Raw genomic sequence first — 26445 nt, 5'->3', positions numbered from 1 at the left:
AATATACTTGAAAACATCTGGTGCATAAGAAAGATCTCCAAACAAGCAAGACACATCCAAGGAGGACTACAAAGACAAAATGTAATGAATTGTTTTCAATTCTCTTCTGGATTGCTGCTTGGGGACAGACACCAGTTTATAAAGAGATTTAAAAATGTTTAAAAGAGATGCAAAATTACAGTTGTCTTATCTGAAACAAAATAAGAAAAAGACACTTGTTTTCTGGTACACCTAGTCTGACTGCAAGCTGACTAAACATAATTAGCACCACTTTTTCTTTTTCATATTAATTAAATCTCTTAATCAGAATTATGCATCATTAATGCTATGTTAAGGCATTTTTACTGCTTTTACTGATTTTACTGCTGGAAACAGTCTGAAACTGCAGGCAGAGTTTTATTTGATTTCTGTTGGACAAAAGTACCTGTTTCTTCTTTGGGTCTCTCAGTTCTATGAAGATCCATGCCCCAAGAACAGAGAGGAGACAAAATTCAGTGGGATACTTACAGCTGCTGACATATTTGCACAGGAACACATGCACTGTGTGCACATTCATTGAAGTCAAAAAAGGGGGGAAAAAGTGTTCAGTATTTGAACATGATGTGCCAGACTTCCTCAAAGACTGTATGTTTGACTTGGTTAGTGAACTATTTAAACTGCTGTGGCAGCTTCTCCTTTCCCACCTAAACCTATATCCTTGTAGGTACATATGGAAAAGAGTCTAGGGACATGAAGGGGGAAAGTGGTCACAGAAGAACCTGCTGAACAGAGCTCAGAGTCAAACCAAAGCTGAATCAAAGCCACATAAACAGCAGCTATCAAAGAAAGCTTACTCTTCCTTCAGATAAATCTTCACATGCCAAAACAGAACTTTCAGCTTTTGCTTTTCCTAAGCTAAGTGAGAAGACAAAGCTCAGAAAGAATAATGAGGTCACCTAGAGCCTTTTCCCTCACCTCCATTTGGTACAAGGATAGCTCATTAAGGATTTTAAGTGTAGACTATATTTTCTTCAAGCTCTACATGTGGCCCTCTGAAAGAGAAGGGAAATTTTTCAATTGTTCTAAACAACTTTTTGATTACTATCTGTCTCCTTTCATTCCATTCACACTTTGAGCTACTTGGAATTTGTAAGGCATCCTCTGTTAGCAAATTACCCCAATAAAACTATTTTACAGAGGAAAATCTAAGAAACAGAACTAATAATTATCCTGGTTTTGGCTAGGATAGACTACACACACTATCTCATCAAGGTCATGTACACATCTGCTTTGACCTCTAGAATATTTTTACTTACCTCTAGAATATTTTTACTTAACAATTTTATGTACCATTATGAATGCATTTTACCCTACCGTTATTTATTTGTGAGACAGCCTGTGAAACCCCTAGTGCTCATCCATTTAAAGCAAATGTTTTACACATACTGCAATCTAAATGTTCTACTTCAACATACTTCCTGGCCAGAGAGTTAAAATCCATCTGTTTAAATTCACTAGCTGAGCATTTCAAAAATCAATGATACTACCTGTCTTCATGCCAAATATTTGCAAGAGACACCCTGATTATTGTGACTTTTCAGAGCACTACTTGAAAAGCTGATGTCTCCCAGGAATACTGATGTAGAATGAAACAAAACAAAACAAAACAAAATAAATACAAACAAAAACATAAGAAACAATAATGACTGGACAATACTTGCTGGTGCTTGGTTTTGCTACAAATTCTGAGTGATAATTATAGTTGATGGTTTATGCTCTAATCTTTGAATCTATGATTTACAACAAAGATTTAGCAGGGCTGATAACAAAAAACGTGAGAAAGCAAAAGGATTTACATGGACAGTTAAATATTAATGGGAAAAAATATAATGATACAACCTAATTCAAGTTGTTATTTAAATTTCTTGGTCAAATCCTAAATCAAAATGTTCTAATGATCTTGAAATACTATCACAGTGCTTCACGGAGTTTCTGTGCCTCTTGACTACATTTTCTATGATGCACAATGCCCCTGGTCTTCAGGTGAAATGACACAATATAGTAGAACACTATAGCTGAGGCTGCTCATGAAAAACAGAAATTCTGACTGAAGAACTCATTCCATGTACAAATCACTTGAATTATAGCCTTTACAGGACTCAACAGAATGATGTTTCAGTCCAGTTCTTCAAATAAAATATGGGATTTTTTTTTTCAATTTGACTTTTTTTTTCAATTTTGACAACTGTTCTAAACATTTTAGCAGATATTTTCCAGCTATCAAAGAAAGCTGCATAACCCATTACCTAAACTGTAATATCCAAATTTTCTTGTTCCTCAAGATTTTTTTTTTAAAAGTGAAAAGCCATTAAAATTCCAAAAACAAATCTTTTGCGATTTTAGAACTTCTTACAGATAGTGAAGCATGTGATAAAATTAAAAACTTACTGAAAATTAGGTGTTCATATTCTCTCCTTAGCATATATATGATAGGATAGTGTATAATATCACTAATATCACTAGTATGAAAAATAATGTCTGCAGACTGCATCTGAGCCCTTTTTATGCACTTTGAATTAAATGCAACACATACAACACACATAACACAACTCTGTTATAGAATAGTTCTAAGCTTATCACCATTGATTTTGCCTGAGATTTTCTTGTGAAGAATTACTTGTCATTCACTCCACAGATTTTGAAAATGAAGCTTATATTCAGTCTGTGAATATATCTCTGTTCATGTTAATGTCACAATTATTTGTCCTTTTAATTAGAACGGCTTTTATTTCCCCATGACATAATCATACTTACGTACTCCCAAATTACCAAAACATTCAAAGAGCAACAGTTCGACGTTAGTATAGGAAACAGATTTTCCAGCACATAAAATTAAACCGATAAATCAATTTTAGCACAATCAGTATGCTCTGTATCTGGTTACCTGCCTCTCTGCCCCACCACCACCAAATTTGAATGAATAATTTTCATCTAGCATAATAAAAATCACAATATTTTTTATTGCTAACTGTATTAAAATGGGAATGGTCAGCAGAATATAGGTTACTAAGTATATTTATTTCATTAGTACATTGGAACAACAAATAGTTGGATTATAACCTCCCTTTCATAACTTCAGAACATTCACTTTGGCAAATTTATCTAGAAAATTGTGTAATACAAAACCTGTTTTAACATTTTGGAATCCTAACAGTATATTACCTTAAAGAGTGCCACTGGACAATTGGACGGTGTTTGGAGTGCTGTTATTTGTACTCGCAGCTGTCACTGCTTCTTTCCATTTAGGTGATTCTAATGAGCCAGCCATCAGGATAGACTGCCACGTTTCAGAACTAGGACTTTACAACAGGAGGGAACAAGGTACTTTTGTGCATGCTTATAATCTGATACGCTTACAAGCAACTAAAAGGACAAAACTGTGGTCAGGACTGAAGTTTTTCCTAGCTGATGGTAATACCATTCTCTTGCACTTTGATAATGCAAACAACTGGAAATGATCCATCTACAGTCCAAATCCTCCTCATCCTAGTTCATCAGACAACCCAGATAATATAACAGACACCCAAGATCACTTCTGTTATATCCCATGCTGAGCATTCAACCCAGAGACCTCCTTCTTCACACCTGCCCCCATACACAGTGAAGGTTTTATCACAGGAGTCAGTCAGTCTCTACTGCATAGCAAAGGCTTTGAGGAACTGTTATCAAAAAATGAGAATAAGTGTCAAACAGAATTATGGAAGTGTAAAGAAAATGCTTTTGAATGCATAAATTTCTAACAATTTCCATCACTTTCTCACCATTTCTTAAAAACAAACAAACAAACAAACAAAAAAACTTATTGTATGTAACTTCTTGGTTAACAACTCTACCTCATTTCTCAGCTGCGTATCTTTCTTAAAATCTTAGATCTTTTTGAGTTCCTCTGTTTTAAATTCCATTCAATTACAAAGCAAAGATGCTGTGATTTTTTCTAATCTCTACAAATACTTCACCAACATTACACAAAGAAATTGTTGTTCTTTTGACATTGCATCTCAATAGATGGACTAAATGAGCTGTGAATATCAACATTTAACCAATAAAGAGAGGTCTTTATTTATTTAAAGTGTATCAGATCTGCTTCATCTAAAAGGCTAATTGAAAAGGCTATTCAGGTCAGCTGTGATATTAGAAGACAACCGAATCACATTTAATGCTTTTTAAAGGATGTGAATGGGCTAAAAGAAAAATTAAACCATGGTCATTAAAATTTAATTTGACTTAGTGAAGCCATTAACATTTTGGTTTTATGCAGTGGCAAGCATTCTAAAAATATTTCGATATAATTCAGAAACCCAGAATTGTCAAATGACTGACCCTCATGTATCAAAAATGATTGAAAGTGACCTTTAAGGGCAAATCAGAAAAAAAGCAAAAGGAGAAAAAAATCTTTGAATAACATGATTATCTGTTATTCTGTTCTTTCTTCATATATAAGCAGTCATTGTATATACACGTAATATTACTGTACACATACATGCAGAAATTATCTGCTCACAACAAGCCTCTCCCTTATTCTGACTCTGTTCTTTTACTGTTCCTGCTTTTAAACTTTTGCAGTTTACCACATCTATCAGCAGGATTCTCTGTAACAGGACATTTCTGCCTGTGATAATGGCCACATTGATCTAAGTAGCTAACTTAACCTAAACTCAACTGGAATTTTACTCTCTCACACACTTAGAATAGCTTCTTATAGGATAAAGCAACCTACTTGCCATTTGTGATGAAAAACAATTAAAGTCCTATGAATTGTATTAATTGCACACATTGATTTTCACTTTAACATTGAATGTCAGATTTGAATATCAAATGGCCAAAAAATAACTTTTATGCGAACTTTACAGAAATAATCTATTTTTAAGATAATACCCTATTTTACTCCTCGTTGATTACTTGTGATATGTTCTCTTTCTACAGGCTTGCCTTTGTAATTTGAAAATACTACTGCCAATATTCCTTATATTCTATATAACAACAAATGCTCTAAATAGCACAAAACAGTTATCAAACAAGTAATTTTCAAGATTTTAGCCATAGGTAAGTTTTGTATTAAAAGTTTGTCTGGAATTAAAATGGTAACAAATCTGATCATGTATCAGTAAATAACTAACATATCAGATTGACCGTCTGAAAAGAAAATACATTTCCCCTTGGTTTTGTCTTTCTCTTTTTTTCCAATTAAATTTTAAACAATTTAAAATATCAGTACAGAAGGCTTTGTTGTAATAATCCTAACATAATATAATCTGTGCTTTCATATGCCGTTGTGTGTACAATTGCTTGCATTGCTCTGGCTGACTTAATAAGTACTATACTAATAATCAGTACTTCATCAATGGTGATATGAAACAAAAAACACTAAATATTGTTAAGGTTATTGCAAATCCACTCCAGGAGGTGTAGACTATCATGGAAACTGCAAGGCAAACCTCAAAGTTCTAACGAAAAAAGGAAGTATCTAAATTACACCAACAGATTATCTTCTAACTTGACTTGGTTAGCCATTACTTTGGATAAAAATTATTTTCTCCTTTCTCAGCTTATTTTTCAAGGAGTTATGGGAAATGTGAAGCAGAAACTAGTGACAACCTCTGTTCTTTCCCTGTTGGAGCATCTCTAACTCCTGACATAGACTATTTTTATTCAGAACAAACCTCAAGGTCAAACACTTCTAAACTTATGGAGTTGGGTGAGGTGAAGTTGACTTGCTAAACTTAAGGACAGACCAAATCAGATTAGATCTCTGGGTTAAAAGCCCCATCCAGAATGGACAATAGTTTATCACAAGCAAAGCGGTGCCCACGAATGATATCCAAATATTTTATTCAGACTGTTGCTGGAGGAATTGCTAAATTCTTCCAGGATCTGCTTAAGTCAGAGGGTGTGCAAACTACCTTATCAATTCAAATGTTCAGTGAGCAGCTTGCCTCCTTTATAGCAGAATTATCCCTGACAAAATGAAATAACAGCAGATAAAAATTTTACTTCTTATAAAAGCAGTGGAAGAAAGTAAGCAGAAATTACAGTATTTGGACTGGAGCAGCTGGGTACAGCTTATATCTTCCCCCATTATACTTGTGTTTTGGAGCAAAAAGCATAGAAACACTTCTAATTGCAAATGCATACACTATACATATGCACGTAAAGATACAATATAATGCAGGGAGTGAGTAGAATAAGGAGCCTCTGCTTATGAGTTAATCTAAAACATTAACGAAAGCAAGTTTTGCAAAATTAATTAAATTAGCTTGAAGTCTGGTACTATTTTAATCCTAGATCTGAATATAAAGATAATAATTTGTGTAACAAGATTTCAAATGCATTTATTTCTCAGAACCTTACAAAGATTTGGAGTTACATCAGGGGTTCAAGCTTCTACCTCTGCATCCTGCTGTGGCTAAATATTTTATTGGAAGTATCCCAATATGACAAGGTCAAATGGAGCTTTTCATCAGGGCTTATCATGGAATTCACTCACAGGCCACATGCCTATCTCAGTTAGACAAACCACAAAGTCTGGAGTGTATACCAAGAGCTTGGGAAATGTTATATATTTCATATATTATATCTGACATTCTCTCATTTATGAGCATGTGTCAATACAGTTAGATAATTGTGATTCCAGATTACTCATAAAATTCCCATTTCTGAAATGAAGGTATCACAATAATATTAGATATTCATCAATGTGAGCATCTATAATATAATTCCTGGAAGTTTTTTTCTCGTCTATTTCATTTTACTATATTTCTGAGATGGAAAGGTAGGATACCTTTAATCAATTTTCTTGATATGCAGCAAGAAAGACCAGAGTTCAATCATATGTCATTCCTTTATGTTTTTCTTTGCCTTGTAGGAAATGTCTTTGCACACCAGAAAGAAACTTTTTCATTGTAATATACAAAAGGAGTGCTGCTGTCTGATGAATACACTGTGCCTCTCCTTTGCTGTATTCATTGCTTTACCATGGGCAATCCTTACCCTAAAATGCTAGAGAGCCTCAAATTCTGATTGATGAGATAATAGAAAATTCAAGGTAGGAGATGGTGATCCACAATTAGACTGTTAGAAGAGAATTCAAAAATAAGAGATTCTGAGATAAAACTTCCCAAAGACTGATGCAGTCTGGAGGAATTAGCCTCCTGTCCAGGCAAATACTACATGACCAGTACTACTTATTCTACTTGATGCATTGCCCAAGACACTTGGATACCTTTTTAAGAACTACAATATGAAAAATTATCTAAAAGCATAGAAGCAAAATGTCAGTGATTTTTACACAATGACACAATCACTTAGCATCACAATGAACCAAACTAACTTAGAATACTCTTGGCTAGTTGTGGGCACCTTTTACAGGTTGGCCAAGGTTAATGGGGACTTCTGATGGCTAAATAAGTAAATCTTTCTAATGGCTCAGTTAATGCAGGAAATCTGTAAATCAGTTCTTCTTGCCTTCCTGTTGTGGACCATCTTTCCTGTGTACTATGGAGCTTTTGCATGGGTGGAGTATTATTTACCTCAAAGGCAAGAGGAATTAGACTTCTATCTCGAGCAGGTACTCAGCCGATTCCACAAAGTTCTTACAGTACCATGGATATTCTTAACAGTTCCTGGATATAAAGATTATGACTACAGAATGAAGAACAATAACATTCAGAAGTCATCCAATAAGAATGACATAACAGCAGAATCATTCAGTACAAAATAAAATAAGATAAAATGTTTTCCTACATACTCAGCTGACAGGTTATTAAAAATACAGATTGGAAATAAAATCTTAGATTTTTGGTTTTGAACATGACTTTAGAGAAGGCTGAGAAGTCCTGAGGTGGTGGGTAAACTTCTGCTGGTTTTGGCAGGTTCCATCCTCATTTTCTATATCTGCTGTAGCCTCTGACTATGGATCCTGTAGCCTGTGATCAGACTATGCAGCTGGTAAAAGTTGTATAAACAAAGCACAGTCCACATGTATTTTGTTTTCTTCTGAACAGTTCTCAGAATTGAACGTATTACAAAATTCATAGAACCATCCTGCCACTACAGATCTACATACAAGCATCTGAGAGTGCTACGTGAAACACAAGAAAACTGGAACTGAATTTGTAAATCACTTGTGAATCGTATGGACAAAGCACACAGAAAGGCTATCAGAAAGCCATACCAGAGGTACAGTAAATGAGCATGATATTTTTTTATCATTATTTAATTCTTATTCAAATCATTTTATGAACTTCTCCATTCAAAATTGTTTTCTGTGTTTGTGCAATTTGGGATATAAATAGCCAGCACAGAGACTGAAGCCGTAAACTACTCAAGTGTTTCCTAGCATTTTTGTTCTTGAAAAGCCTTCAGTCTAGATCATCTCTTGTGGTAAAACCAAATAGTAACAGCTAAATAAAGTTAGCAAAAATCCAGGATGTTGCAGAATGAGATGATAATTATTTAGCCCATGACAACCTTTTCTTGAAATCACTGTGAAACCATGGCCCAACATAGAGCTACAGGGGAAAAACAGGGAAAACTGGATTATTCACTGCCATGAAATCTACTGTGAAGTTCTGTCTGCTTGTAATTATTAAAAATCTGTCAATAATTGTAATATTATTAATAACAATATTAACACATTGATTAACACATTGTTAATAATAATATTTTTATTTTTTAAATAACATGCAGTAAAATATGCAGAATGAGATAATGCTACTGCTACTGAAAAATTCTTAACTCTCCCCAGAATAAAATTACTTTGTGTGCATGTGTTTAAGTTATTAAGGGAGAAACCAGGTCCTCAGTTTACCTGTCATTTAAAAGTTATGTTTGAACATGCATTGCAATAAACTACACTCCTGCCTCAGAGGTACTTGGGACATATGATGCTTTTCTCCACCTCTCAAGATTTGTCTCATTAACTCTGGAAGAAAATAGTCTTAAATCTCAGAAATTCACAACAAGAGAGGCTGAGCACTGAAAACCATGCCATGCCAATTCCTGATTCAAATGGACTGCATAGTAAATTCAAGTCTTTCTCATAACATTGTCCATGGTATATTTTATATTGCAATATCAGCAAACTCAATACTTCCTTCTCCACAATCAAGCTGTTAGACCTTGTTAGATGAATAACAAAATGCATTCTTCACAGCACAGTTGTGATTTATTTCACAACAGTTGTTCTATTTCTGTATTTCCATGCATCTCAGTGTTTTAATTTGTTTCAAAATGACCAAGAGAAATACCAGAAAAGGAATTTAAAAAAATACAAATCTACCAACTTCTCATACCTGAGTATACCAACTGAAACTCCAGAAATACGTTTTATAGGTGCTTAGCTAAATGTTTTGTTGGAGACTAACAAAGGATAAACTCATCCAGACTTCGGAAGTTTATTCATTTCTGCTCATGATAGATTTCAAATTAGGGAGTTATTGCAGGGTTAATTAAGGATCATTGAAACTGGAAGCTGTGAAGGGTTGCTATCATGACCTTTTATTTCAGTTAGTTGAAAGTCTTTATATCTCTTTATGGATTCAGATAGCTGAAAAGATAGTTACCTTCAACTAGACATAGCATTCCTGCTGCTTCCAACCAAAGACACAAGGAAAGTACTTCTGATTAAAGACATTCTGAGCTATAGTTTTGTGAAAACACGCAGAAAGATGAAAGATTCAGAAACAAAAGGCATCAAGGAAGTAGCAAACGCTGAAGTAAGTCTGCTTCAATAATATGACCCTTGAGAAGAGGTAAAAGAAAATTTGGGGGCTAGGCTGTGACAAGAGAATAAGGAAGAGGAAATAAATTGTAACACAAAACCATCAGAGAAACTGTTCTTGACATGTTCTCAGTCAGATTACAGCACAGAATGCAATAGCTTTTCCAGTTGTCATGCCTTACTTGATCAACTTGTAAGTCTGGTGTTTTGATTAAACAACACAGATACAAAGGAGAACCCTACCGAATCTCCATGACTGCAGATCAAGCAATGGAAGTTCTGCTTTTGGTAATTCATCCAGTTATCCTGTAGAGTAACTAAGGATTTATGGACTCCTGACTTTCAACTCTCCAGTCAAGTCCAGAGAATACAATGAATTACTACTTTTATGAGCATTTATGAGAGAAATATATAAAACAAGACAAATCTGGGTCCTGGGGAGTGAATACATTATTCAGAGCAATCACAAGCTATTTTTTCTGTTGTGTTAGTAGTGTACAAGGTGTGGTATGAGAGAATTCATGCAAGTTTTTTGGTGAGTAAAATTTGCCTACTTCTTTTATTAAAGAATTATTTATTATCTATTTAAATAGATCATGAAAGAAACAAGTAATAATTTGCTAATTGAAAATTGGGAGCTGGTGGTTTACACAGGCTGCCCACTACAGCTCATTCCAACATTGCTACTATATGAGACAGACATAAGAAAACAGATCTAGTCATACAGATTCCATTGCAGTTCAGTATTTAAAGTATAGCTATCTAATAATGTTACCTCAATCCCTTTAATCAAGTTCCTAGAAATCCTACATTGAAGCATTTGCTGTCCATGGGCTGGTAAAATATCACTTAGGATTGACATTTTGAAACATTTTGAATATATTCTCTTTGTATTTTAAATGTAATTTATATACACACTTACTAAAGACATCATTAGATATTTAAAATAATTTATTTTCTGAGTTGACATACCCACTTAGAAATACAAGGCTTGCTCTCAATAAAAAGAGAAGGCTAACTACCATAGCCCCCTGAAATAACAAGCAGTATAATGGGTTTAAATTTGAATGTGTGAGATTCAACCTTGAAAACAACTATGCTGCCAAAAAAGCTCATAAATACATCATATCAAAAGAAACTGGGAGTTTTCAGTGTGATAACAGATCTATCTCTGCAACTCTGACCTATCCAGGCATGTGTTAATCTGTTATATCTAAGTTACTAATGGCACAAGACCCTTGACTGATTGACATTGGTTTGAACAGATTGTCATCTTACACCTCTTAAACAGGGAGTTTCAGAATAATGACACTTGAGGCTTTTGAATATACAACTCAATTTTGCACTTATACTTCTGGTGAGGGTTCGTATTTGAGCCTAATGCAAATAGCATTGATGCTAACAGCATTGATGATGCTGTTTTATACAAAATAGGTAGCTGGTGTCCACAAATATCCTTACAATAAATACAGGACATGTAAGGAATAACTATAAATATCATTAGGTTGCATAAAGGTGATGAAATACATTTATCACAATCACTGTGTAATTACAAATATTATAGACCTTATATTTGTCTTATATTTAATTTTGCACAGGAGTGAGTCTATGAGTCCATCAAGGCCCACAATATTATTTCACACACGTGAGACATGAATTACTAACATTCTTCTGTCTTTTCCTTTCATGCCATTTTCAGTTGTGTAAGAGTGATAGAACTGCATATTTTGAACCTTAAAGGGATATTTTAACTATTTTTGAAAGATATTTTTACCTTTAAAAACATAGCCAATTAAAAAATTAACAAAGTAACAAATTAAGCAGCAGACTTAAGATGTTGACTAAGGTTTTTTGATTTATGAGCATGACGTGCTATAAGCAGTGACATACTGAGAGACTGAGTACAGAGAAAGAAACATGATACACCTGAGGACTATTCCTTCTCTCGTTACTTTGCTGTTCTGGGTTTGGTTTTACAGAGCAAGACCAACGTCTTTAGGAAAAATAATCAGATAGGAAAGAACATCTGAGATCTCCCTATCTATTCAGAGATTAGTGCATATACAATTCAGTCAGTACTTATTGCAACGTATACTACTAATGCTACCAGCTCTGTCTCACTACATTTCAATCTTATGTGACTACATTCTCAAATATTTGCCTTAAAGTTATTGTGTCTTTGTTTCAAGCATGGCTTTAGTCTTCTCAGGCTTGAGAATTCAGATCCACTAAAAAATATACTCACTCCAGTATATTATATATATATATGAACTGAACATCCTTTTTCCAGCAAGCTGCTCTTACATGAGTTTTATTCTGACAAAATCATCAATAGTAATAAAACAAAGGTATCTAGGAATAGATTGCTCTCCCATTTAAAATTAAATTAAAACAAATTTTGTTGCTTTCCCACTGAGTTTCTTCATTTTTTTCACAGAAATCAACATAATTTTGTGTATACCTGAATGAAAACCTCAAGTGAGCTCATTTGTTTTCACTCACCTTCTGAAACCACCAGTTATGGTAACTAAAGCATCTGGTAGAAACGTGCACACAGTATTCTTGACAATCAAGCTTACTGCATCTGCTTCTGCTTTAGATACAGAGCTAACAAGGTCCTCATAGTAGAGAAACCCTGGAAATCAAAGGTAAAAAAGTGCTGATCACTCTCTGGAATCATTAAAAATCTACGTAGCATTATGTAAGCCCAGTGTGAAATATAAAGCCACGCCTCACCAGGAAGTCAAGCCGCTCAGTTTTTACTAAGGACAAGAAAACCGTAACTAGCAGCAAGAAGAAAGAAATGCTTGACCTTAAACCTCAAACTATAGGTATGTTTTAGGGCACATTATGCAAAAAAATATATTTTGATTCATCTTATTCAGAAGTCTTTTCCTTCCTCCCCACCATTCCTGGAGTCAGCCTCCTGCTTTGGCTATAAAGGAATAACAGGCAGGAGACAGCTTCTTCCTTGCCTCATCTTTGTTATTATAATTTATAAGAACAGCTGTTATAATTAATAGCAACATAGTAGTCAGGGTAGTAGTAATACATATTTCCACTTGCTGAGAACTTGACTCAGGAACCTGAATTACTCTCACTTCCCTATCTGTCCACAACAATTGCAATTCTGGATGTTCTGCTTTAAAGGAAAGTCTTCCTGAAATGGTGGTTTATCTAAGCAAGGGGCTCAGAGTATATGAAATATCCCAGCTTTCTTTATGCCTGATCACAAACCTTGTATGAAAAGAGCCCAAACCTTCAGCTTGCTTCAACAATTTAAGATATAATATGTAAAAGGAAAAAAAAAAAAAAGGAGCATACTAATCCAAAGGATTCTAACGTGATATAAAATACATGGATTTAATGCAAAAATAAATTTACATTATTTTAATGTCATGTTATATAATCTCCTTTTCTTAACGTAGTGTATAGCTTTCTTAAAATGGGGTTCCTTTACTTTGGGAAATTGCACACAAAAAAATCTGTGGAGAAGCAACATTGTTCATTTTATTGTGTTTAAAACTTTGAAGTTAAGATGTGCCAGGATTACGGAAGTAATTTTGCAAGCAATTTATTATATATTTTATGACAAGTCTTGATTTATTACTAGAGTAGGGCTGCCTTGAACAAGATTGGTCTCTTATGAAAAGTAGTTCTGGGTTTTCCTAATGTTGGAAGTTTTTTTCACAAACCATGCATTAATGACTCATTAATAATTTTGTGTATAAAAGTGGATTTCACTGGATATCTGTGTAGGTATTTTTAAAAGTGCACATTCATAGCTGTTGTATGACACCATTTTAGAGTACCCTGTTAGATCAAATATTATTTTAACCTAATAATATAATATTCAAAAGGTGCTGCAGCAAAAAAATAGATTTATAAGTGAACTGTGCTGTCACTGCCTCCTCCTCCTGATTCTGTTTTCAAGTTCTCAGACTGCAGAGATACTGAGTTTTTAATGGGACTTGCACCTTACCTGCTCTCTGCATTTTTGACAGCTTCAGAGTCTTGTCAGCTTTTACCTCTTCCAGAGTTCGTAAACCCATTCTGAACCATTTTTCAGACGTCTTCACACCCACTCCAAAGACTGAAGTAAATTGCTAAGGTCAGTAGAAGAACACATATTTCAGTATCGTTTTCTAAAGGAGTGGTAAATTAATAATAAGTCAGTAACAAGGTGGTTTCACAGTGGAAATACTGGGCAGAATTTATCCTATATTGAAGATAAAGAATAGCATATTGCATATACGCAGATACAGCTTCCTCTGTTTGCATAGTTATATTCAGCAGACAATTGTTTTGATACGTGAGCTGTTCTCATCAACGTGAAATCTAAAAAATAACAGGGTGGTATGCCCAGCAGCTTTGCATGATTTAGTTAAATACATGCTTTCAACAAAGGTTTGAAGTAAGGGTAATACCCTTTGTTTTTACTGCAAAAATAAGAAATACAAATATTTTGCAATATTTTAGGTAGCTGGATTCCCTCACAAAAAAATCATAGAACAAGAGATGTTTCAACAATGCCTAATGTGGCAAAATATTTTCTATTTTATGCATTAGAAGCTCCCAGTTGTATACGTGATGCTGGTGTCACTGTACTCTGGAGAGATGGGTAACTGGGAACCCTGCAGCTTTTTAATTCTGCACTGAGGGCAGTGCCTCAATAGCGCACAGAACAGATGGTAAGTGTATAAAGGCTATAAACGTATAAAGTATATAAAAATATTTTTTTACAATACATTCTATAAAACACATATGTTTGGAGGTTGTATCAAACATTCTTTTCCAAAATAGAATTCAATTTCAAGTACAAATGGAGAGATCATTTCTGTTTGCTTGCATATTATAAAGTCTTACAGTACATCAGTACTGAGCCAAACTAAAATCCTATCAGTCTTATTTGAAGTACAGATTTCACTATTCTGCCCATAGAGGGAAGAAAAAAAAAAAATCTACCACCCCAGAGTTTTAGTATGCTCATATCCCATTAATTCCAGAGTCATTTTTTAAACTTATTGCCCAAGAAAAGTTGTAAAACAAAAAGGTCACAGATGTAAGCATTATTCAGGGGATCAATATCACAGATGAACAGTAATACGAAAGCAAGAGGAAAAAACCTTCATGCGTGCCCTAAAGCATGTTCTTTATCTTCACTTTGCCAATACAGAAGCTCTCAATACTTTCATTGTGCTTTTATGGAATTCACTGAGTAGCTATTTATGATGCAAATAATTGACATTTTCCGCTGAATCTACAACCTCTGAATTCCAACCATGCTATTTTATTTTGTGTTTTCATAATGAAATTAATTCCTTGGAAATAATCAAGATTAAAAAAAAATATATCTTGGATAATATTAAATAGGAATTATCCTACATTTGCATATAATGGATGAAATTACCTATTCTTTGTCTGAAACATGGGCGTTTATGAAAGAATGATTTTAAATAATTTGATTACTATCTTTTAATGTTTCTGCTAGTGCTGCATTTTCAAAAGGATCTATTACTGGATATAGAACAATTCCAATAAATTTAATTAATGTGGGGATAGAGAACTAAAGAAAATTGATTTTATGTCATTGTCTAAATTCGTGGGGGCGGTGGGGGGTAATCTTCCATAATAAGATCCATAATTATTCAGTAGATTCATAGATGTCAATTTGAAGACACTGCGAGAGTGCAGTGCGTAACGGGCCAAATTCTTCAGTTCTGGACACAAACATTGCTCTTTTTCATCTGGTAAAAGTGAATTATACCAACTTGTCCTCTGCAGCATTTCCATATGGAGGAGACCTAACCATGTCATTCATATACCCTACATGTAAAACATAGACCATATAATTTATTTCAGTGGTTTGATAATTGCGACACTGTGACCTCTGGTGATCTTTAAAGTCATGATGAGTGATTTGCAACAGTTACCAGAAGCAACTTACAACACTAAAATGTAGGAATTTGCTAATATTATGGGATTCTTCTACACTTACATTAAGGTAAGTACTCAAAAAAAAATGTTGTGAAGGACAGGCTACAGCCAGTTTAGTCAAAATGTTCAAGCTGAGCTCAACTAAAAAAAGATCCACAATGCTTTGTTGTAATTTGGAATGTGAAACAATGCATAAAGCATACTGGTCATAATTTGTCACCTGATAGTTTTTTTTCTAATCTTTAAAAAATATTCTTAAACGCTGAAACATAATATTCAATTGTTGATCCTCAATTTTTACTACCATTAATAAGTAAGTCTGGTTCCTGAATCCTGCTACATATGTGAATCTACAGCTCTTTTCTGAACATTGTTACAAACATCAACAAACATCTCTGAACATCCTTTCATACCAGTATTATGATTCTGAGAGAATGGAAGTGCCTTTGAATAGCTCAAGTAAAAGTGAATAAAATGGGGGAAATTAAATAGTCCCATTCCTTTTACTCTGATTTATTTTTTTCAGAAAACACAGAGATTATTTTTAGGGGCTAAAACTGCAGATAAAATTGAAAAAAAATATATATTTCCAATATATATTTTTCCAGAGGAGAATTCACTGAATAGTTAGGAAATTGAAACTGCAGTATTTATGTTCCAGATTCCCTGTAACTATGCAGAAATGTGACCATAAATCTCAACCTACAATACACCTAACAAAGAAACATCTCCAGTCCTCTTTTTGCCTCACACAAAAGAGAATTAAAATAGTCATCTTCTTCACCCAATATTTTCTTTATGCCAGAAAAAATGGCATAGTGTTATAATAACAGGCCAACATATGGAGAAAAAAAAAAAAAAAGGCAAAAATAAACATTGGGTTAAACTTACAGCAAAGAGTATACATTACAATAGTTTTAAGGAAAAAGAAATTGTTTAGTTCAAGCTTAAGAGCAGCTGCATATACATCATGCTAATTATAAAGGTAGCTGATTTCACCATTATTCACCATTATTCACCATTATTATACTTTCTTTCCCTTTGTATTTACTCAAGATCTTTTCTTTCTTTATACTTGGTGTTCCTTTACTGTAAAATAGATGGTCATATCTAAGCCCTACTAAACAGAGGGAAATATACTCAATTTTAAATAAACAGCAACAAATCTCAAAAGACTTACCTTAAATGATTTGTATCGTTCATCATTTAACACATCTTTAGCTCTAGAACTCTCTCCATCTTCAATAATCTCCTAAACAAATAAGAATGTTATTTTTAAAATCAAGATTACAGTAAGATGTAGTAAAGTCATCTAATGGAAAATCTTATCAACCTGTAAAAACATTGAGAGCATCCTTAGTGAGTACATCGTTATATTCCAACAGGATTAAATTCTGCAATCCTTTTTGACACAGACATTACTGGAGGATAAAGGAGAAACTGGGACCACACAATGAATTTCACAGTACTTATTTACTCAAATCTTTTCTCAAAGATGAAATAGGAACTGGGACCACTGAATATATTTCACAGTACTTATTTACCCATAAATTCACAGCCAGAAAATTTATTTATCATAAGCTATCAATGATCTTTCCTGAAAATTAAATTTTATTGCTAGAGTTTACTTCTCTTAAAAGTTAGAACATTTTTAAGACCAGATATATTTTTCTTGAGTGTAGAGTTACTCCAATCTCTCTGATAAAAAGAAAAAAAAAAAAAAAGAGCAAAGCAAAACAAACAAGAAAAAAAAATGTTCTACTTCCTGTAGAACCATAATTGAATTTGTCAGGTAGTAGGTACAAAGAGTTCTTCAGAGGCTACATTCTTAACTGGTGGAATGAAGCAGAACAGGAGCCAAAGTGAATCACAACACCCAGCAATGACCTCTGCAGACAGTGGAGACACTCAAATCAGCTGCCTGCTGGAATAAGAGTACCTGAGATGTGAAGTCCAAGAAAAGGCCAAGAATTAAAGAAAAACGCAGGCAATACTCAAAGTCCCAATAAGAATGTAAAGTTCATGCTTCACCTAGGTAAAATGCTCTACTATTCACAGCAAGGTGGGATTTAACATTAAAGTGCTAAAATATTTACCAGTTTGGTAAAAATAGTATTTCCAATAAAGCATTCAAGTGAGAAAAGTGATGTTGCCAAGGCAGAAGATGTCACATGAGCAAAACTATTACCAGTTAAACTACCACATCCAAATCAGAGTTGCCCTTTAAAAAATGGCACACAACAATCACAATCTATTATTTATTTAATGGTATTTATTCATGAAATAACTTCATTCACAAGGGAACTCAAAAGTTCAGTTTCAGAGCTTTATGTTACTATGAAAGGCTTCCAGAAATAATTGCATTCTTAGTAACAAGGATGATATACTGTTATTAAAGGAAATACATAAGGGTGTGTAAATATACATCAAGTACCTATACTGCAGTCTGTGATCTCTAAAAGTAGATCTGTAAAAGAATTAATTGGATAAGAATTTAGATGTTTGTTACCTCAATAACATCTCTGACTTGATCTCCCATGCAGGGCAACCCTTGTATATCTTTCATTCTGGTTACTGGAAATGGAAGAGATTTCAGCACAGAAGATGCTCTTAGAAATTCCAGACAAAATATTTCATTTTCTCTGAATTCATAATTTTCAGCCATTATCTCAAAGGCATCCTGGGAGAAGGGAGAAAGGGGGTACAAAAAAAGTTAGTAAAAGCTTAAAGTATTCAGTATATTCTTTAAGGATTACTTTGTAAACAAATTCAAGATTTCTTTGTGATAGAGTGAAAAGACAAAGTTCCTCACATAAATTCAGTATCATTATCTAACCACTTAAAATTTCTCAGGTATCATAAAAATTATATTTTAGAGTCAAATATAAGAAAAGATTTTGATTTAGGAACAATTCAAAATTTAAAATCTTTTCTGAGATAAGCTTTCCATATTCCATGCGGATCTAATAAAACAATGTGAAATAACACCATAACTTTTACAATTGGGCACAAATGTAAGTAATCCAACAGGTTAGTACCCAACACCTTCATTTTCAAGTGCAACCAAATAGGAGTCTGTGGCTATCCTAGTAAACCACCTTTTTGAACTTGTAGCCATTCTTCTATTTAGTAATGTAAGGAACGAACCCACTTTTTCCTCACACTTTTCAGCAGTATGACCTATGTAAAGAGAAAAACATTTTCTTTGTGGATCTTCAACTATCCATGGACTGGTTTATTGGAGATATGCACTCATATGTACTTGAAGATTGCCAGTACAATTTATTTTTTTTAAACTACTCAGAAGTCATTTATGAAGTTTTGAAGCCTCTCTACCTACCCCACCACCACCAAACCTCCATCCCTCCAACTATATATATATCAACCACTTTTAGAAATGAAAAGAACAGATCACATGGTGGTGAAGAGGATAGAGCTTTTTGGTTCCCTTGTGAGGAATACTGTGTTTCAAGAGATAAATGTACTCTGTGTGTGTGTGAGAATAACCTGTAACATGAGAACTTCTGAAGGCTTCCAGCTGATTAGAAGCTGGAAATCTGAGTTCTTAATGAAGCCTTGCACAAAACCTCAACATTTTTTCAAGGCTGCAAAATTAAGTGTTCTCTTCTGAGATTTTCCGAGTACACCATCTCCAGAAGACACTATGACGGTTCAAAGTATTTATCTAAAATGCATCCTGCACTTGGCTGTTAAGGATGCCCCAACCATAGGTACAACCATATATATACCATTTATATATAAATGGTATATATATATAACCATGTATATACCATTTATATATATATATAAACCATTATATATATATAATAAACCATTTATATATATATAAACCATTTATATATTTATATATATATAAAAAAAAAAATAGTAAGCCTTGCAAAGCTCCTGCACTGCATAGGGTCTTGCACCCCTGCTGCAGAAGAGTCCATTTCTTCTTCATCAGTCTCTCAAGAGCAGCTACCTCATCCCAGCCTTGAAAAGGCCATATGTCCTGCTATATTTATGAGTTGGTACATATCCTCCCTGTCTTCCAGCTTACTTCTGTTTCTTCTTTGATCCATGAGACATTACAAAATAATAAAGAGCTGGCTCTCAGTGTGCATCTGCCTGCAATTACACTTCACTGAGCCATGTTCCAAGTGTCTCTTCAGAAATGTTTTAAGAATAAGGATAAATAATCGCCCTGTAATACAGATACCAAAAGACAGCAAATGACTTACTAAAACAATGACTGCAATGTATAGTAGGAAAAAATAAAATAAGTTTTTTCCTACCCTCAGTGTTTATGGGAGCAATGTTTATATTGAGGCTTATATTTTTTTTTTCATTTTTGATTAAGTACATCTTTGTATAATTTAAACAAAAACAACAACAAAAATATTTTGCCTTTTTTTCTTTGCATTAATGTGTTTTATATTGAAAGATAAAGCCATGTAACAACCTATAGTACTTGCACGTTCTATTATATGCATAATACTTCCAGGTGAGCTGAAGTAAGTTCCTCCCTCGCTAACTGAGGTGACAGCAAACCCAGTGAAATGGTTCCTTCATTACCTCCACAGAACTGAGAACAGCATCTGTCATCCCACACTGAAGGAATACGGCCTGATTTATACTACAACAAAAACACACTTGAGCTGCAACCATTTAGATAATTAAAAGCGAATAACTTTTAGAGTGAATGTAGATTGCTTACATATTACATTTAATTCAGTTTAGTCAGTTCTAGAAAAATAAATCTGATACATTGTTCAGATTATAAACATTATGGTTTCATTGAATCACATTGAAGGATTTAATCAAAATCTTGAAGAAAATATCTCTACTAACCCTAGGATTTTCAGAGATTTTCTCTCAAATAAAAACCTGAGATCTCAGTTGGATTGGTATCTCTTTAAAAGAAATACATACCTTAGATGAACAAAAGTACTTCAATCTCTCCTTTTTTTTTTTCTGTGCTACAGTATTAAAGCATTCTGCATCTTCACATCTGTAGAAAATGTTATCAGAATACTGAAGCAGATATTTCACTCAAGGTTTACTTTCCCTTTTTGGGTGGTTTGTTTTCACTGTTCTCTGGTTCTTCTTTACTCATAATTAATATGTAGTCAACTAGCAGTACCTTCTGCATCTAATTTATCAGCTCCTTTGTGTGATATCCATTAATATTGCTATAAGACATTAATGCAAAAGTTGATCTGTTCTGGAGCCCATCTATTGAAATAGGTCTATTTTCTTTCCCCCTCAAGCAGAAGAAATCCCAGACAAACCAGTTTATCTTCAAGGACCAGCTCATACATACAGTTCTGTTTAGCTGTATTTGTTCTCAAAGACTTTCCTAAAGCAAATAGGGTTCTGGTTTCTGAGTGAACGCTCACTTATTAAGACCCTTAAAAAAAATACTCGGGTCTTTGAGAGTAAGGGATTAAGTTATTAATCTCTGAGGATTTCTGTCCATCTCACCAAAGGAATCTGCCCCTTAGATGAATACTTATTTATCAACTATTTATCAGCTTAGTAAGTGCTGTGCAATTCCATTTTCATAACAAATCATGAAAGACCTCTTTGAGATAGAGCTTCTTGATCTGAAAGTTTCTGTCACTATCTATGTTCAAATAGCCTTCTGGAATAAGGAATTTGAAGGGGTCGGGGGGGGGGGGGGGGGGGGGGCAATTGTTCTTAGATCCTTTCCTACCATTTAGGAAATTTAAGATACTACTTTTTGCTTTAAGTGATGTTTACATTTCCAGTCACAAAATTGTGATTACCTTTCCCTTCATTTTCTCTCTTTACAACAAATGATGAATGCACATGATTACTAAAAAAAAGTGTTTGGTAATAAATGTCTTAGTGCAGCTCAACCCTAGCAGAATTAATCAGGAGACAGAACCAAAAAGTTATAGGTGTTGCCTTCTAAAATAATCTATACAAACATATAGAAAACAATTCTTGTATGTACCTGCTCAGCAGGAAGTGGTAATGACATAGAAAATTAATCTTGATTAGAAAGCTCAAAAAGTCTAGGAAAGTTTCTTCTCAATCCCAATAGGAGGCCTCTCCTGTGGGCATTTAAATAGACTTATTCTACACTGAAGAATAAACCATCAGGATAAATGTGTCTGTATATACCAGTACCACTGCTGATTTAGAGAGGTACTAGCCCTGGTGGGCGGGCAATTTTCAGAAAAGATGTGTCACCAACATTACTGGAAAATGCAATCACATGTAGCATTTTACTCAGAGACTGTTGACAGTCAATGAGAAAATATAATCAAGGCGTTTTTGACATTCTAGTTTGCATTATTCAGTGTTTTCCTGCCTTTGCAGAGTTCATTAAGCTATTTAAAATAAACAATTAAATACTATTGAATATGTATTTTTCCCCATACAAAGCACTGCCTGCAAATACTGCAATTAATTACAAATCTCTCTTTTTACATGAAACTGCTTTTGACATTCTTTTTGATAAAATCTTTCTGCTTTAAGAAAAGGAAAGCAACTGATTTCCAAGTGGAGTTACAGTCTATTCAGTCTTATAGTCTATATTGGATAATATTATAATATTCCAGAGGAGAAAAGCATATGAAACTCATATTAGCTGAGAAAAAGCTTGCAATCTATAAATCACTGGTGAAATACATTTACAGTGATATAAAAAGGAAAGTTACTGACCCCTACGTTATTCTAAACCTTGGTACTTTATCCATTAAGCACCTTGCCAACTTCTTTATCAGTTAGATGAATACACAGATTGCCTGTTTCAAAGGTGCAACAGCAAACTAAATTTCTAAGATTTCCAACATGTGGGACTTTCATCCTCTCCTGAGTATTCTGCAGAGGCTACTTTAATTAAATGTGAAAGATAGCTGGGCTACACTTCAGCTCTTCATTTTATTTTTTAAACCTTTTTACTGAAAATTTTCCATCTCTGCCTGAAACTGTGGAATGTGCACTGGTGAGACAAGGGCTGTGGAAATAAATATTCAAGGATGGAATAGGCTTCCAGATCCAAGCTGATCAGATGCAAAACCACAGAGATTTTGATGAATTATGTTAAAAATAATGAAGAAGATGGATAGGCTGACAGAAATTGTGAGACTTATTCAAAATTTGGTATTTAATAAATAAATACCTTTTATCTTAATAAAGATAAAATATCAAGAACAAAGAATTACAAGTAAGCACCTTGCACAGGTAAAAATGTACACTAAAATATTAGATTACAAATGCTAAAATCACACTTAGATCACTTCCCCTACTACTTGCAAAAGTCTTTAATAACCTGTCTAAAATTTTGCTAGAACAGAAATTTCCAATATTAAAATGGAAAATATAATAATAAGGTATTTTGAGAAAATATTTTAAATCTAATCTATTTTACAAGGAAAGCATTATAGCTTCTTGCACAGGACCCTTGTCTTATTTCCATGTCTCTATCTACTGTTCCTCTGCCGTGTGACCTTGGAAAGCTGCTTCATACCTCCCTGCCATTGTTTCCCTTGTTATCTTTCATTTGCTGTCTACTAGAGCTGTGAACTCTCCAGGGCATGAATTGTCTTTTACAATGTGCAGCATCTCTAATAAAAAAATAGCCCATCTTACTTGAGCCTGTAAATGCAACACAAATGAAAAAATAACAATACCACACTCCTGTAGAGGTGAACTTAACCTGCCAAAGAGCTAAATTTTAAAGTGTACTAAAAAAAAAAAAAAAAAAAAGAGAGAGAGAGAGAGAGAGAGAGAGAGAAATCCCACATGATACTTCATTCAAGGACTATTATATTGCGAATAACAATTTGAGATAAATTGCTTTTCTTCTCAATCACTGTTTTACACTCCAAGTTTATTTAGTAAATTGTAAATCTGAGGGATGTTATCTAGTTTTCATAATATTGCTGTTGCTACTATTTGGTGTCTATTAAAAACTGACTAAAGTGATTTTAAAAAGATTTTGAATAAAGAATCCATGCAAATAATGTTGTTCTCACTTTCTCCAGTGTAAATCTTAATTTTAAGAGTCAATGGAAAGAGACACAGAGTGTGTGTGCATAACTTTTATATACACAGAGACAAAATACTTTCAAGTTTTTATTTCAAGGAAGATTAAGGAATTTGAGTCAACCTGTAGAATTGGCTAAAGGGATTTCCAGCTAAATAAAGTAATCCATTTTTGTTCAATCTGATATTTTTTTTCCTTTTTGGTATTTGAACTGAACAGAAAAACCCAATACTCACCCAGTGCCAATAATTTTATCATGTCATGTTACATTAATTGGAGAAACAAAGTAACTGAGAGATGGAGAATAGCAGTAATAGCATAATGTGCATCTTAATGTGCATGATCTTAGAGTCCTTCTGCACACGTGCTAGAAATAAATGTTAACTCCAGCTGCTCGTCATATTAACCAACAGCAACAGGCTCAGTTCTTACAACAGAGTGGTACTCTTGAGAAGTTTATATTTTTTTCCACATAATATGAAAGAAAACAAGACATTTGTGAGAAAAAAAAATGCTGATAGAGCACAACAATGCAGGTAGATTGCCAATCATGTAACACTACCCTTCAGCAGATAAAATCATACAGTGTAATGGGAAACAAAATGTTAAAGTACATTAGTCTTTTTAGTATGGTCAAACAAAGCAGATTAGGATTGATGAAAATATGCAAATTTGGGTTGCCAAAAAGTGCAGATATGTACATTCTATCTGTATTTTAGGCAGAAGCCTCCCACTTACCTTAAAAATGAGAAGAGAGAGTTCCTCCTAGTTTATTTTGGATAGCTATACTCTTTACATACATTTTTAAAAATTGCAAATTTCATGTATTGTCTGGAGATTTTTTAAACTATGTCAGTAAGACAGTACCTGTTATTTAGAGTATGTATGCAGTTCCTGGCTTTCTCCCTACAGAGCTCCCAAGTTTATCATAAAATTAAAGTTGAGTTTCTCTTGAGGTCTGATTTAAAACAGAATAACAATAAAGGCTTGAGCCACTGACAGAACTCATACATATTTCTTTACGTACAAAAAGAGAAAATAAAACAGGGATTTTTTTTTTTCCGCTAACAGACTGGGAAGGAATCCAGGCATCTTTCCCATGCTAAGCATTCACATTGTCATTACCATGAGTAACAGCCAAAGTGGAGTAACACTCAGTAGCATTAGCAATAAGCCTCAGAATCACGAAACCATTTGCCTCTGACTTAATTTGTTTCTTCTGTAAGAATTAAATTGTATTTTCCTCACAGAAGAATGTATTTCTGAATTTTATTGCTGTCTGGTATTAATATTCAAATCTAACAATCCCTCTCGGGTAAAACAGAATTACTCCATTTATTTTACCACATGAAAACACAATGGAGCCCCCAAGTGTATGTTTTTAGTGGGAGAGGGGGAGGATAGCTAGCTATTTATAAATGAGGCAAAGAATAATATTGTAATAGCGCTACAAAAATAGCATTAATGTTTAAGACAAACATAAAATAAACATGTTAATGTACAGGCTCTGGTACAATGATTTAAGCCTTTGTTTTGCATCTTTACTCATCTGAACAGCTACATTTCCACTGTTAGAGTCCAGGCTACACATTCAGGTGCACTCCTGAATCATCCAAATCACTAATGCCATGGCAGTAGTTCTCAATCTGTGAATCATGAGGCCATGTTATTCAATGCACGATGATCCAAAGACTACATGAGGCCCCTACAAGTCTGATCTGCTTACATTTCTCCTTCATAAGCTGCCACATAATGCCACTGCTTCATCCTTGGCATGTTATTTGACATACTCAATCTATTAATACAAAAAACAGGACCTCCTGAGCTACTCAAGCCTCAGAAAAATAAAGGGGGCTGGGGGGTGGAATTTGCCTCACAGTGACCATATTCATGAAAATTTCACATCTGCAACATTTTTGCCAACCTTTCTGTAGTTTCTTCCAGGATGTAAAATTGATTTGTTGCAACTTTCTGTATGTTATTTCCTGGATCTTACACAATAAAGGAAACATGGGACAGCTGAACATAGAGGCTGTATTTAGCATGAGCTAAACCACATTGTCCTCATGATATCTCATTTAATATCTTTTTTGATTATCTTTTGAATATCTTTTTATCTCATTTGATTTCATAAATGGTGTTTCTTTGTAATATATATATAGAACAGAATCCGAGATTAAAACTGATCACTAATTACAGTTATTATCTCAAAAAATCAAGTCTCCAGCAGTGTCTCTCAAAAGAAGCTAGCACATTCACAGCCTCATTGTCTGCACGTCACTACTACATTAGCGACTGTTTTCTTGCTCTTATGAAGAGAGAAAAAGATGTCAAAACTACTATGCTATTTTAAACATAACTACTACACATTCAGAAGAGGAATTTGATACAGGGTATCAGGGCAAAGCCCAGTAAAAGGAAGAACCAATGAGTTCACCCAAGAATGCATAAGCACGCAATAGCTCTGTGCCCCTCTAATAGGCAAGATCAAAACTCCAGTATTTTCAAGCTAAGCAAAGAAAACAGAAAATCTGTAAGAATAAGAAATAATTCTGTCTCACAAAATAAAGTTGTTATAATAAAATACTATCATCAAAACATAATTCAGGATGGATTGGACCTCATTTTCAGGACGTACGGCATTGAAACAGGGAAAATCTGTCATTTAATGGTTGGCTGCCCACAGCATGCACAAGTGAATTATACCAATGTTTCAGTGCATTTGCTAAGT

At 34.0% G+C, this 26445-nt stretch overlaps 1 protein-coding gene across 7 annotated transcripts in view; it reads right to left on the bottom strand.

Moving 5' to 3' along the window:
* DNTT (DNA nucleotidylexotransferase) overlaps positions 1-26445 on the bottom strand; it is a 112873-nt gene that overhangs the window by 69775 nt on the left and 16653 nt on the right. For 6 of the 7 annotated variants that reach the window (XM_035330394.1, XM_035330393.1, XM_035330392.1 and 3 more), the window contains 4 exons: positions 18204-18374; positions 16875-16946; positions 13740-13863; positions 12260-12392 (listed from right to left, as the gene is read on the bottom strand). In XM_035330394.1, the coding sequence (XP_035186285.1) occupies positions 12260-12392; positions 13740-13863; positions 16875-16946; positions 18204-18374 (500 nt within the window). The remainder of the gene's footprint in view (positions 1-12259; positions 12393-13739; positions 13864-16874; positions 16947-18203; positions 18375-26445) is intronic. The other variant, XM_035330395.1, reaches the window with a different exon arrangement.

The sequence above is a fragment of the Oxyura jamaicensis genome, chromosome 6, assembly GCF_011077185.1.
Source record: "Oxyura jamaicensis isolate SHBP4307 breed ruddy duck chromosome 6, BPBGC_Ojam_1.0, whole genome shotgun sequence".
Taxonomy (NCBI): Eukaryota; Metazoa; Chordata; class Aves; order Anseriformes; family Anatidae; genus Oxyura; species Oxyura jamaicensis.
Note: the sequence above shows the minus strand (reverse complement) of the source record. Positions and strands in the feature narration are given on the sequence as shown.